At 38.4% G+C, this 15,070-nt stretch overlaps 1 protein-coding gene across 4 annotated transcripts in view; it reads left to right on the forward strand.

Moving 5' to 3' along the window:
- The window catches only part of LOC121372215 (phospholipid-transporting ATPase IF-like), an 82,239-nt gene that overhangs the window by 39,825 nt on the left and 27,344 nt on the right, over positions 1 to 15,070 (forward strand). For all 4 annotated transcript variants that reach the window (XM_041498504.1, XM_041498512.1, XM_041498526.1 and 1 more), the window contains exons 13-20: positions 110 to 327; positions 1,320 to 1,468; positions 2,235 to 2,338; positions 4,472 to 4,585; positions 5,914 to 6,036; positions 6,326 to 6,474; positions 9,949 to 10,102; positions 13,713 to 13,815. In XM_041498504.1, coding sequence (XP_041354438.1) covers positions 110 to 327; positions 1,320 to 1,468; positions 2,235 to 2,338; positions 4,472 to 4,585; positions 5,914 to 6,036; positions 6,326 to 6,474; positions 9,949 to 10,102; positions 13,713 to 13,815 — 1,114 coding nt within the window. The remainder of the gene's footprint in view (positions 1 to 109; positions 328 to 1,319; positions 1,469 to 2,234; positions 2,339 to 4,471; positions 4,586 to 5,913; positions 6,037 to 6,325; positions 6,475 to 9,948; positions 10,103 to 13,712; positions 13,816 to 15,070) is intronic.

Below are 15,070 nucleotides of genomic sequence, written 5' to 3' on the forward strand. Positions count from 1 at the left end.
AAATAGACATGGTTTAAAATGGCCATAGATGTTAGCCATAGTTTATAAAGTGCTGAGGATTCGTTGAGGAAATATTCCTTTCCTTTCTATCAGTCTTCTCTTGTTTCAGCCACTGATGGAGGATTTTTTCACCGTGCTCACCCTGTGTCACACTGTGCGGCTAGACTACGGAGTAACCGACGATTTGCCATCCAAGAAAGGGAAGAAAATGAGGAAATCCACTACCAGCTTACCGAAAGTATCGAGCTCCAGGGGGCGACTGAATGACACGTTTGAGTACCAGGCATCGTCTCCCGATGAGAAGGCCTTAATTGAAGCATGCAAGAGGTAGGTTTGTCCATTGTTAATCATTTATTAGTCCCCAACCGGTCCAACAGGAGGAGACTAGGTTTCATCTCCCGCGGCCTCTCTTACAATGAGTTCATAGAGGTGAAGTTTACGAAGCCCGTACACCCAAAATTCTCTTGATTAAATAGCATGCCGATATATCATTAATCTAACATTCCTTTCTTCTGCTATTCTCTTGTCTTGTTATTTGAGATAGACACCCAAAATTCTCTTGATTAAATAACGTGCCAAGGGGTCACTAATCTAACCTTCCTTTCTTCTACTATTCTCTTGTTATTTGAGATAAGACACCAAAAATTCTTTAAATACTGGTAACGTGCTGAGGGGTCATTAATCTAACCGTCCTTACTTCTGCTATTCTCTTTGTCTTACTATTTGAGGTATGGTTTCGTGTACCTGGGGACCAACAACGAGTACATGGAGGTGAAGTTTCTGAAGCCTGTATACCCCAAATTCTCTTGATTAAATAACGTGCTGAGGGGTCACTAATCTAACATTAACATTCCTTTCTTCTGCTATTCTCTCATCTTGCTATTTGAGGTATGGTTTCGTGTACCTGGGTCACACCCAAAATTCTCTTGATTAAACAACGTGCCAAGGGGTCATTAATCTTAACATTCCTTTTTTCTGCTATTCTCTCATCTTGCTTTTTGAGGTATGGTTTCGTGTACCTGTGGACTGACAATGAGTACATGGAGGTGAAGTTTCCCAAAACCGTACACTCAAAATTATCTTGATTAAATAACGTGCCGAGGGGTCATTAATCGAACATTCCTTTCTTCTGCTGTTCTCTTTATCTTGCTATTTGAGGTATGGTTTCGTGTACCTGGGGACCAACAATGAGTACATGGAGGTGAAGTTTCAGAAGCCTGTACACCCAAAATTCTTTTGATTGAATAATGTGCCAAGGGGGTCATTAATCTAACATTAACATTCCTTTCTTCTGCTATTCTCTCGTCTTGCTATTTGAGGTATGGTTTCGTGTACCTGGGGACCAACAATGAGTACATGGAGGTGAAGTTTCCAAACGAGACCGAGAAGCGGCGCTTCCGACTCCTACACCTGCTGGAGTTCGACCCCACGCGCAAGAGAATGAGCCTCATCGTTCAGAACAGCAAAGGTTAGTCTGTTCGTGTTTCCGAGGTTCAGGCATCGAAATAAAGTTAAAGTTCGTTTTGTTTAAACAACACAGCTAGAGCACATTGATTTATTAATTATCGGCTATCGGATGTCAGACATTTGGTAATTTTTGACATATAGTCTTAGAGAGGAAACCTGCTACATTTTTCCATTAGTAGCAAGGAATCTCAGGGCTTGAATTTAAGAATTTGTCGCCCACAGCAATATTTAAAAAACATTACCATGGGTGAAACGACCCACCGATGGCAATATTGAGCCTGTTTACGGCAGGGTTTTTTTCAAAGTGACTTTTGCAGCAAATCAACTTGACTGAAAGGTTATTTTGCTGTATGTAGAGATATTTCAAAAGCACAAATGTTAAATACTGGCAGATAATATACACCAGGTGTATACAGTTTGCCATCATTGAGAAGCTTTGACGACGACAGAAACTTTTAGCCAGTGGCAGAAAAGTGCCGTCTCCTAGCTCCTGGGATCTTTTATATGCACCATCCTACAGACAGGATAGCACATACCATGGCCATTGACACACCAGTCATGGTGCACTGGCTAGAATGAGAAATAGCAGTGAAATAGAAGTGGATTGATCCTAGACCCAAGGCCATACAAATTGCATGCGTGTGACATCCTTAAAGATCTGAGTATAAAACTAAATGTGTTACGAGCACATGCCTTGATTTCAATGAGAATTGCTTATTCGTTAACCTGCATGCGTAACCTAATTATGTTGTTGCTTTGTTTTCTAGATGAGATTTACCTCTTGTGTAAAGGTGCCGAGGCAGCGGTCTTGGACAGAGTGACCAGTGGTCTCAAGGACATCACTCTGAAACATGTTGATGAATATGCAGTGGTCAGTGTGCTCTCTATTCTCTGATCAGGAAGGAAGGGAAAAAATGTTTTATTTAACGACGCACTCAACACATTTTATTTTCAGTTATATGGCGTCAGACATATGATTAAAGACCACACAGAAGCCCGCTGTCGCCACTTCATGGGCTACTCTTTCCGATCAGCAGCAATGGATCTTTTATATGCACCATCCCAGACAGGATAGTACATACCACGGTCTTTGTTACACCAGTTGTGGAGCACTGGCTGGAACTAAAAATAGTCCAATGGGCCCACCGACGGGATCGATCCTAGATCGATTGCGAATCATGCGAGCGCTATACCACAGCTACATCCCGTCTCTCTCTGATCAGGGGCGCGATATACCTCAGTGGTAGAGCACACGCTATTTGTATAAATAAGATATTACATATACAGTCAAACCTGTCCTAGTGGCCACCTGTAACGAGCGGTCAACGATTTTTAATGAAATGCACCTGTAATAAGCGGTCACATGTCTAACGCTGCCAAAGGCCACCTAAATTGGATCCCAGATTGATAAAATACCTGTATTAAATGGCCACGGTAAATGTTTACTATTATATAAAAGGGATATTTTAACAACAGCGACAAGGTGCAACAAATAACGGATCTTCACTCCTTCAGAACTACTAATACCCAATCCTGACATTTCTACTGTGTATCAATTAAGAAAGTATGACTCAGGAATGTATTTAATTGCCTCTTGGTAGGCAAAGCTTGACATTTGAAGATTCACTTATTATGACAATACACTGCATGAAGTCAAAATTAAATAATTAAATGGTGGGGGAGGGGGGAATTCTTATTGAGAACGGTTAAATTAATTAATTCCAATTATCTCATTTCTGAAGAAGGTGACATGTTGAAAGTTGAATTATAGTCAACTGGATTAGCAGTATAGATGGCAAAAAACCCAAACAAAAACATGTTTTAAAGACTATATGTGGCAACCTGTAATCAGCATCCACCTGTCTTAAGTGGTCGTTTTTCTCTACTCCCTTGTATAACCGGTTAAGACAGGTTTGACTGTTATATTAGTGTTGGTATCGGGGAACATTTTGGGGTGGGGTTTTTTCACAATTTTGATCAGCGACATACTGTACCTGGTCAATTGAAAATTAATTAGCAACTGCTGTTTTATGTTTTAAAATTGTGTAGCAATCTCTGATCTTAATGTTATATGCTTCACACTATAAGCACTATTCAAATAATAATCAATTTTAAGATATACCTTTGTTGTTGATTTTGTGTTTGTTAAAATAATTATGATGTATTGAGTTATCACTGACTCAAGTTTCTTAACAAATTGATTTAAATATTATTTATATATTCATAATATGTGCTATTGTTCCTCATGCTATACATATTACATGTATGTTGATGTTGTTTCTTTGAATGTATGTATGTATAATATCATGTATAGATTAGAGAGGGCCTCATGGGAGACCAGTCACCTTGTACTGAATGTGTTTACCCTCTAAAAATAAAGAATTTTATTATTATTATTATTATTATTACAATATTTATATCTTTTAAGAAAATACTAGGAATCAACCAGTACATTTTTGAAAATTTAAATATATTTTTCTTTAATATTGTTTGTTTTAAAAATAACGTTCTGCAGCCAATGTCACACAGCATCGTCAGTTTAAGTTTGCAACTTGCAGTTCTACCTGTCATATGTTTATATGTGTTTGACATCTGTTTCATGCAGAAAATTACACCATTATTGAAAATGGAGCCATGAAAACCCCCAAAGAAAATGAACTATGTGTACTGTACTTCAAACTAATGCGAATTTTTGTTTAGTCGTAGATATATGTTTATGTGCAAAACTAGGTTTATGAGGTTTTGTGAAATTGGTCCCCATTCTACAGCTTATACTCACTCAGGGGTGGAAATTCTCCTCGGATCAGCTGTTTTCCTATAATGGAACATTGCGTTTCCTCGCATTTTAATCATCCATTCCTCCAAAATGTGTCAGATGGCACAGATTTTAACCTAGGATTTCAAGAATTTCCGGGACCCCTCTTGTTGCCTCTTTTTTACAGTTCACCAATTCCCACCCCTGAGGGTTGGGTTTCTTATGTTTTTGTTTTTTTCCATATCACAGCTTGGCCTTAGAACACTTGTGATAGCTCACCGGAAGTTATCAGTTGAAGAATATGAAGAAATAGACAAAAAAATCATGGAGGCTAAAACAAGTCTTGACTACCGGAAGGAGAAGGTGACAAATAGATAGAACCGCATACCAGTTGTTTCGCCATGTTATTTATTGCACGAGTTTATAGTGCGCAAAAATTATCGAGAAGTATAAATCTTGTGCACTATAAACTTGTATGTGGTTCTGTATTTATTACATACCACCATTCTAGATAATGATTAACAAAATTTTAATTAAATAACACAACATACTTGGTCTGGAAAGTTAGCTGAATTTTATGGAATTGACGGAATGCTGAGTGTCATGGCTAAGAACATGACATCATTCCTGGCTAGAGACATGATGTCATTCGGGTGAACATTTAGTAGGTTACAACGCATGCAAGATTTTGTATCACACGTGTTCAATGAAAGATTTTTTTTATTGCATGGTCAGAATTGTCTTTATTACTATAGCAGGATTAAATGTAAAAAAAGACGTTTTATCAAACAATGGTTTAAGCTGTTCATACAATAAAATTTGACATTTTTTGCATCATGGTGGCTATCTTTATGGGTGTATATCGCCAAATAATTCATTTATTTATATTTATTTTCATGTTGATATCCAATTAAGGTCCAAGCACACTATCCTGGACACACACCTCGGCTATCTGAGCTGTCTGTCCAGGTTAGTGTTTAGTTATTAGTGGTGAGTGAGAGAGATGCCTTACACACAGACACACACACACACCTCCACTGAGTTGTTAAACTTGCTCTGGGTGGGAGCCGATATCGGGAGGCGAACCCAATACCTACCAGCCTTAAGTCTGGTGGCTTTACCACTACACCTCCAAGGCTGGTACCATTAATCAAATCAAGTAGATGACAATAGTATCACGTGTCGCTAAAACTGTTATTTACAGTTTTTTAATTTTAATCAATATATATACACCATGGATATAAATACTACCAACCCTCAACCATAAAAGCACATGTTTCAGGCACAAATGAAGTCAAAAGTTGGGTGCACCTCAAACTTTGACCTACTACAATACTATTTGGTGTACTGCTACCATATATGTTTTTTGCAAAATGTAAAAGTGGTCTAAAAAACATGATCTCAACTAATCTCAACACTACGTTCAAGTGGATTTTTCTTTTCAACCTCTTCCACTGGAAAAAGGTATTTGGAGCTTATTTATAGAATTCAGAATCTGGTATAGTGCCCTGTTACCCATGCTGGTTACAGTGCCAATACCTCCCCATTTTCCCTCACCCCAGTCTCCATCCTTTACCATCATTCTTAAACAGCATGGTCAGAGGAAGACCTCTTCCAAAATATTTGGTAGACAGGGTGTTGTTTTAAGACCAACAAGAAGATAAACCAGGTATATTGTACTGATGTTTCAGATGGAAGCGGTCTTTGACTTTGTTGAAAAGGATTTCTTTCTGCTGGGTGCAACAGCTGTTGAAGATAAGCTGCAGGAATATGTGCCACAGACATTCAGATCCTTGCGACGAGCAGGCATTAAGGTACCGTATTTGACTGGAAATTGAACTATTTTGTCTGAATAAGTTGCCCTCCTTTTAAAAGGCATTTAAGGAAATGGGCCTTTATTCATGCGTAAATAAGTTCACCTCCACCCCACCCCTTCACATTAAATAAAAAACAATGATGCAAGTTTGCTAAAGGTTCATAAAAGGTCAGACTCACTGTAAGAAGAACCTCTGTAACAAGTGATTAATCAAAGGTAACAACATGAAATTAACACCACCATGCTTTGTTGTAGGTGTGGGTGTTGACACATGTTTTGTGTTGTAGGTGTGGGTGTTGACAGGAGACAAGGCTGAGACAGCAGTGAACATCAGCCACTCTGCGGGTCACTTCCAGGCTCACATGTTGGAACTGTGGCTAATAAACACCACAACAAGCACAACATGTGCCGAGATGTTAACACAGCATTATCGTAGGTAGGTGTGTTAACAAGACAGCACTATCGGAGGTAGGTGTGTTAACAAGACAGTACTATCGGGAGGTATGTGTATTAACAAGACAGCACTATCGGAGGTAAGTGTATTAACAAGACAGCACTATCGGAGGTAGGTGTATTAACAAGACAGCACTATCGGAGGTAGGTGTATTAACAAGACAGCACTATCAGAAGTAGGTGTATTAACAAGACAGTACTATTGGAGGTAGGTGTGCTAACAAGACAGCACTATTTAAGGTAGGTGTGTTAACAAGACAGCACTATCGGAGGTAGGTGTGTTAACAAGACAGCACTATCGGAGCTAGGTGTGTTAACAAGACAGCACTATCGGAGGTAGGTGTATTAACAAGACAGCACTATTGGAGGTAGGTGTGTTAACAAGACAGCACTATCAGAGGTAGGTCTGTTCAGTGATGTTGATATTAACAACACAACACTATTGGAGGTAGATGTGTTCAGTGATGTTGATATTAACACAGCACTATCGGAGGTAGGTGTGTTCAGTGATGTTCATATTAACAACACAACACTATCGGAGGTATGTGTGTTCAGTGATGTTGATATTAACACAGCACTATCGGAGGTAGGTGTGTTCAGTGATGTTAATGTTAACACAGCACTATTAGAGGTAGGTGTGTTCGGTGATGTTGATATTAACAACACAACACTATTGGAGGTAGATGTGTTCAGTGAAGTTGATATTAACACAGCACTATCGGAGGTAGGTGTGTTCAGTGATGTTGACATTAACAGCACTATCAGAGGTATGTGTGTTCAGTGATGTTGATATTAACACAACACTATCGGTGGTAGGTGTGTTCAGTGATGTTGATATTAACAAGAGGGCACTATCCGAGGTAGGTGTGTTCAGTGATGTTGATATTAACACAGCACTATCCGAGGTAGGTGTGTTCAGTGATGTTGATATTAACATCACAACACTATCGGAGGTAGGTGTGTTCAGTGATGTTGATATTAACAAGAGGGCACTATCCCAGGTAGGTGTGTTCAGTGATGTTGATATTAACAACACAACACTATCGGAGGTAGGTGTGTTCAGTGATGTTGATATTAACAACACAGCACTATCGGAGGTAGGTGTGTTCAGTGATGTTAATATTAACAACACAGCGCTATGAGAGGTAGGTGTGTTCAGTGATGTTGATATTAACAAGACCAGCACTAACAGAGGTTGGTGTGTTCAGTGATGTTGATATTAACAATACAACGCTATCCGAGGTAGGTGTGTTCAGTGATGTTGATATTAACAACACAGCACTATCAGATGTTGGTGTGTTCAGTGATGTTGATATTAACAAGAGGGCACTATCCGAGGTAGGTGTGTTCAGTGATGTTGATATTAACACAGCACTATCCGAGGTAGGTGTGTTCAGTGATGTTGATATTAACATCACAACACTATCGGAGGTAGGTGTGTTCAGTGATGTTGATATTAACAAGAGGGCACTATCCCAGGTAGGTGTGTTCAGTGATGTTGATATTAACAACACAACACTATCGGAGGTAGGTGTGTTCAGTGATGTTGATATTAACAACACAGCACTATCGGAGGTAGGTGTGTTCAGTGATGTTAATATTAACAACACAGCGCTATGAGAGGTAGGTGTGTTCAGTGATGTTGATATTAACAAGACCAGCACTAACAGAGGTTGGTGTGTTCAATGATGTTGATATTAACAAGAGGGCACTATCCGAGGTAGGTGTGTTCAGTGATGTTGATATTAACAAGAGGGCACTATCCGAGGTAGGTGTGTTCAGTGATGTTGATATTAACAACACAACACTATCCGAGGTAGGTGTGTTCAGTGATGTTGATATTAACAAGAGGCACTATCCGAGGTAGGTGTGTTCAGTGATGTTGATATTAACAACATAACACTATTGGAGGTAGGTGTGTTCAGTGATGTTGATATTAACAACACAACACTATCCAAGGTAGGTGTGTTCAGTGATGTTGATATTAACAAGAGGCACTATCCGAGGTAGGTGTGTTCAGTGATGTTGATATTAACAAGACAGCACTATCAGAGGTTGGTGTGTTCAGTGATGTTGATATTAACAACACAACACTATCGGAGGTAGGTGTGTTCAGTGATGTTGATATTAACAAGAGGGCACTATCCGAGGTAGGTGTGTTCATTGATGTTGATATTAACAACACAGCACTATTGGAGATAGGTGTGTTTGGTGATGTTGATATCAACACAGCACTATCGGAGGTAGGTGTGTTTGGTGATGTTGATATCAACACAGCACTATCGGAGATAGGTGTGTTTGGTGATGTTGATATCAACACAGCACTATCGGAGATAGGTGTGTTTGGTGATGTTGATATCAACACAGCACTATCGGAGATAGGTGTGTTTGGTGATGTTGATATCAACACAGCACTATTGGAGATAGGTGTGTTTGGTGATGTTGATATCAACACAGCACTATCGGAGGTAGGTGTGTTTGGTGATGTTGATATCAACACAGCACTATTGGAGATAGGTGTTTTTGGTGATGTTGATATCAACACAGCACTATCGGAGGTAGGTGTGTTCATTGATGTTGATATTAACAACACAGCACTATTGGAGATAGGTGTGTTTGGTGATGTTGATATCAACACAGCACTATCCGAGGTAGGTGTGTTCAGTGATGTTGATAGGTGTGTTTGGTGATGTTGATATCAACACAGCACTATCGGAGGTAGGTGTGTTCATTGATGTTGATATTAACAACACAGCACTATTGGAGATAGGTGTGTTTGGTGATGTTGATATCAACACAGCACTATCGGAGGTAGGTGTGTTCATTGATGTTGATATTAACAACACAGCACTATTGGAGATAGGTGTGTTTGGTGATGTTGATATCAACACAGCACTATCCGAGGTAGGTGTGTTCAGTGATGTTGATAGGTGTGTTTGGTGATGTTGATATCAACACAGCACTATCGGAGGTAGGTGTGTTCATTGATGTTGATATTAACAACACAGCACTATTGGAGATAGGTGTGTTTGGTGATGTTGATATCAACACAGCACTATCCGAGGTAGGTGTGTTCATTGATGTTGATATTAACAACACAGCACTATTGGAGATAGGTGTGTTTGGTGATGTTGATAGGTGTGTTTGGTGATGTTGATATCAACACAGCACTACCAATTTGTCCCATATGATCGAATTGTACTGTGAGAACACCTAAATTGGAATTGCATGTGACATCTCTGCGTGATTAATCACATATTAATAACGCTGCTTTAACAAGACAACACTATCAGAGGTATGTTCAGTAATATTAAACAATTATGACATTGTGATGAGACTGATATGTTACATTGAGCAAAAACCCCCACAAAAAGCCAGAGGCCAAGATCAGTGTTTGCTTTTTGCACTCTTATTGCAATGAAGTTGCTGAAGAAACTTATTCTGTTTTTCTTTTCAGAATTGAGAGTAATAAGAAAGAGGAGTATGTGTTTGTGATCGATGGCCACAGTCTGGTGTTTGCGATGCAGGACCACAAGAACCTGTTCCTGTCTCTCTGTCTCTGCTGTGACTCGGTCCTGTGCTGCAGAATGTCTCCCGTACAGAAGGCCGAGGTATTGACACCTGCCATACCAGATTCAACTCTAGATACTGTGCACTAACGGAATGAAATAAGGGTCACACCAACACTTAACAAGAAAACTCTCGATACAGGAATTAACTCACTATACCAGAATAAGGGTCTAGATACACCAACACTTAACAAGAAAACTCTCGATACAGGAATTAACTCACTATACCAGAATTAACTCTAGATACACTAATGGAATGAAATAAGGGTTACACCAACACTTAACAGGAAAACTCTCCATACTAGAATTAACTCTCCATACCAGAATTAACTCTAGATACACTAATGGAATGAAATAAGGATCACACCAACACTAACAGGAAAACTTACAATACTAGAATTAACTCTTCATACCAGTATTAACTCTAGATACACAAACAGAAAGAAATAATGGTCACATCAACGCTAACACCAGAATCAACTCTCCATACCAGAATTAACTCTAGATACACTAATGGAATGAAATAAGGATCACACCAACACTAACAGGAAAACTTACAATACTAGAATTAACTCTTCATACCAGTATTAACTCTAGATACACAAACAGAAAGAAATAATGGTCACATCAACGCTAACAGGAAAACTCCATACCAGAATTAACTCTCCATACCAGAATCAACTCTCCATACCAGAATTAACTCTAGATACACTAACGGAATGAAATAAGGGTCACACCAACACTAACAGGAAAACCCACCATACAGAATTAACTCTCCATACCAGAATTAACTCTAGATACACAAACAGAATGAAATAAGGGTCCACTAACACTAATAGGAAAACTCTAGATACACCAGAATTAACTCTAGATACACTAACAGAATGAAATAAGGGTCACAACAACACTTACAGAAAAACTCTCCATACCAGATTCAACTCTCCATTTCAGAATAAACTCTAGATACACAAACGGAATAAAATAAGGGTCACACCAACACTAACAGGAAAACTCACCATACTAGAATTAACTCTTTATACCAGAATTAATTCTAGATACACAAACAGAATGAAATAACCAGAATTAACTCTCCATACCAGAATCAACTCTCCATACCAGAATTAACTCTAGATACACTAATGGAATGAAATAAGGATCACACCAACACTAACAGGAAAACTTACAATACTAGAATTAACTCTTCATACCAGTATTAACTCTAGATACACAAACAGAAAGAAATAACAGTCACATCAACGCTAATAGGAAAACTCCATACCAGAATTAACTCTCCATACCAGAATCAACTCTCCATACCAGAATAAACTCTAAATACACTAACGGAATGAAATAAGGGTCACACTAACACGAATAGGAAAACCTACCATACAAGAATTAACTCTCCATACCAGAATTAACTCTAGATACACAAACAGAATGAAATAAGGGTCACACTAACACCAATAGGAAAACCCTTCATACCAGAAGTAACTCTCCATACCAGAATTAACTCTAGATACACTAACAGAATGAAATAAGGGTCACAACAACACTTACAGAAAAACTCTCCATACCAGAATCAACTCTCCATTTCAGAATAAACTCTAGATACACAAACGGAATAAAATAAGGGTCACACCAACACTAACAGGAAAACTCACCATACTAGAATTAACTCTTCATACCAGCATTAATTCTAGATACACAAACAGAATGAAGTAACCAGAATTAGCTCTCCATACCAGAATGAACTCTCCATACCAGAATAAACTTTAGATACACTAACGGAATGAAATAAGGGTCACACCAACACTAGCAGGAAAACCCACCATACAAGAATTAACTCTCCATACCAGAATTAACTCTAGATACACAAACAGAATGAAATAAGGGTCACACTAACAGGAAAACCCTTCATACCAGAATTAACTCTCCTTACCAGAATTAACTCTAGATATATTAACAGAATGAAATAAGAGTCACCCCAACATTAACAGGAAAACCCACCATATCAGAATTAACTCTCCATGCCAGAATTAACTCTAGATGCACTAATGTAATGAAATAAGTGTCACACTAACACTAATAGGAAAATTCTTTTTACCAGAATTAATTTCCATATCAGAATAAACTCTAGATACACAAACGGAATGAAATACAGGTCACTCCACAACTAATAGGAAAACTCTCCATACCAAAATAAACTCTATATACACTAACGGAATGAAATAATGGTCACACCAACACTTACAGGAAAACCCTTCCATACCAGAATTAACTCTTCATACCAGAATTAACTCTAGATACACTAATGGAATGAAATAAGGGTCACACCAACACTTAATAGAAAAATTCTCGATACCACAATTAACTCTCCATATTAGAATAAACTCTAGATACACTAACAGAATGCAATAAGGGTCATACCAACATTAACAGAAAACCCCACCATATCATGCAGGACCATCAAACCTTGTATACAAGTACAACTTTAGATGGCAATGTGTTGCATACCATTAGTAGGTCACTGTTACCTACTTTCCATAGTTTCAGATAAATACCCCTCTGCTATAACCAGGTCACCCGACCTACTTTTAATTTTCTGTTGTGCTATTATTGTTTAAAGGCGCAGGCCCTAGTTTCAACTCGAAAAAATGGACACTAAGTTTAGTTAATCTACAAACCTGTAACACACTTGGATAAAGTTACAACAGAGTGATTGATCGAAACAAGAGTCTGTGACGTTAAAACTGGAAAATATCCTTAAAAAAGAGACTAGAACTCTAATCAGACGCACATGCATTTTTAAAATTGTGAAAAATGAATTTTGTGATGTTAAAAACAACAGGATGACCAGAAACACTTCGGTTCTACAGAAATGGATAAGCTAAACAATAAAATATAACTAATGTTTGATTTTAGTGATCATAAACAGCTCTAATAGTGAAAAATATGCTATAGTGTTAAAAAAAACCCACTAGGGTCTGTCCCTTTAATTGCCAGGTTTTGTAACAATATCAGTTGTAAAATAATCCCTCTCAGTGGGCCCATTGGGCCTATTTCTCGTTCCAGCCAGTGCACCACGACTGATATAGCAAAGGCTGTGTGACATGTGCTATCCTGTCTGTGGGATGGTATATATAAAAGATCCCTTGCTACAAATGGAAAAATGTGGTGGGACTGAGACTTTGTGTCAAAATTACCAAATTTTGACATCCAGTAGATGATGATTAAGAAATCAATGTGATCTAGTGGTGTTGTTAAGCACAATAACTGCTCTGAGATATATATAGATTTTTATCGTTAACCGTTACACATCTGTGCTGTACATAAATGAAATAAAGTTTGTTTTGTTTAACGACACCACTAGAGCACATTGATTTATTATCATCGGCTATTGGATGTCAAACATTTTGGTAATTTTGACATGTACATGTAGTGTTAGAGAGAAAACCAGCTACAATTTTCCATTAGTAGCATGGGATAGCACATACCACGGCCTTTGATATATATCAGTCATGGTGCCCCGACGGGGATCGATCCTAAACCAACTGCATCAAGCGAGCACCTTACCACTGGGAAATGTCCTGCCCTTGAATGACATAAAACGTTCACTTTGCTGCATCTCCTTTCTAGATTGTATTTTCTTCAGGTGGTTCATATGGTTAAAAACTCAAAGGAAAAACCGGTGACTGCTGCAATAGGGGACGGGGCAAATGATGTCAGCATGATACAGGAGGCCCATGTTGGGCTAGGTGAGTGTGAGAAACAGTAAATATATTGCAGACTTTGAGACTTAGCATGATACAGGAGGCCCATGTTGGGTTAGGTGAGTGTGAGAAACGGTAAATTATTGCAGACTTTGAGACTTAGCGTGATACAGGAGGCCCATGTTGAGTTAGGTGAGTGTGAGAAACAGTAAATATATTGCAGACTTTGAGACTTAGCATGATACAGGAGGCCCATGTTGAGTTAGGTGAGTGTGAGAAACAGTAAATATATTGCAGACTTTGAGACTTAGCATGATACAGGAGGCCCATGTTGGGTTAGGTGAGTGTGAGTAACAGTAAATATATTGCAGACTTTGAGACTTAGCATGATACAGGAGGCCCATGTTGGGTTAGGTGAGTGTGAGAAACAGTAAATATATTGCAGACTTTGAGACTTAGCATGATACAGGAGGCCCATGTTGGGTTAGGTGAGTGTGAGTAACAGTAAATATATTGCAGACTTTGAGACTTAGCATGATACAGGAGGCCCATGTTGGGTTAGGTGAGTGTGAGTAACAGTAAATATATTGTAGACTGAGACTTAGCATGATACAGGAGGCCCATGTTGGGTTAGGTGAGTGTGAGAAACAGTAAATATATTGCAGACTTTGAGACTTAGCATGATACAGGAGGCCCATGTTGAGTTAGGTGAGTGTGAGAAACCTATACAGAAAAACATACCAGCTGTTTTCCTATGTCATTTGTTGCACAAGTTTATAGTGCACAAGAATATTTCTGATCTAAGCCTTTAGATTACTGGATTAATTTTTGACAAAAACCACATTGAGTGGATACAAGTTGATAATTTTTACTTACATATATTCACTTAAATATTTTATAAATACATCATATAAAGTTCATATTTGAATCGGTTTCAGATTTTTCCCTTTTCTGTTTCAGAATTTTACAAATGCCGGTGTTTTTTTCCGTTTCAGTATTAAACAAATTTGGATTTTGTTCCATTAATTGCTGGTATAAAATAAATAAATATGCATTGAGGAAAAACATGTCAGTACTTTGTATTTATTTTTGGTTTTAATTTAAATAAGTAACTTGTAAGGAAAGTGAACTTACACAAAGTAGAAATGTTCACTGTCAGTAACAGTCTCAGGCAGAAGGAAACCGTTTCTCCACATCTCTGTTGAAGTACATGGAGGGAAAAAAAGGGAATTTAAAGGTAGGGTCAACTCAAACAAGAGCCTTATGTGTTGGAAAGATGCATACCCGGACCACCAACACA

This window comes from Gigantopelta aegis, chromosome 1 (assembly GCF_016097555.1).
Source record: "Gigantopelta aegis isolate Gae_Host chromosome 1, Gae_host_genome, whole genome shotgun sequence".
NCBI lineage: Eukaryota > Metazoa > Mollusca > Gastropoda > Neomphalida > Peltospiridae > Gigantopelta > Gigantopelta aegis.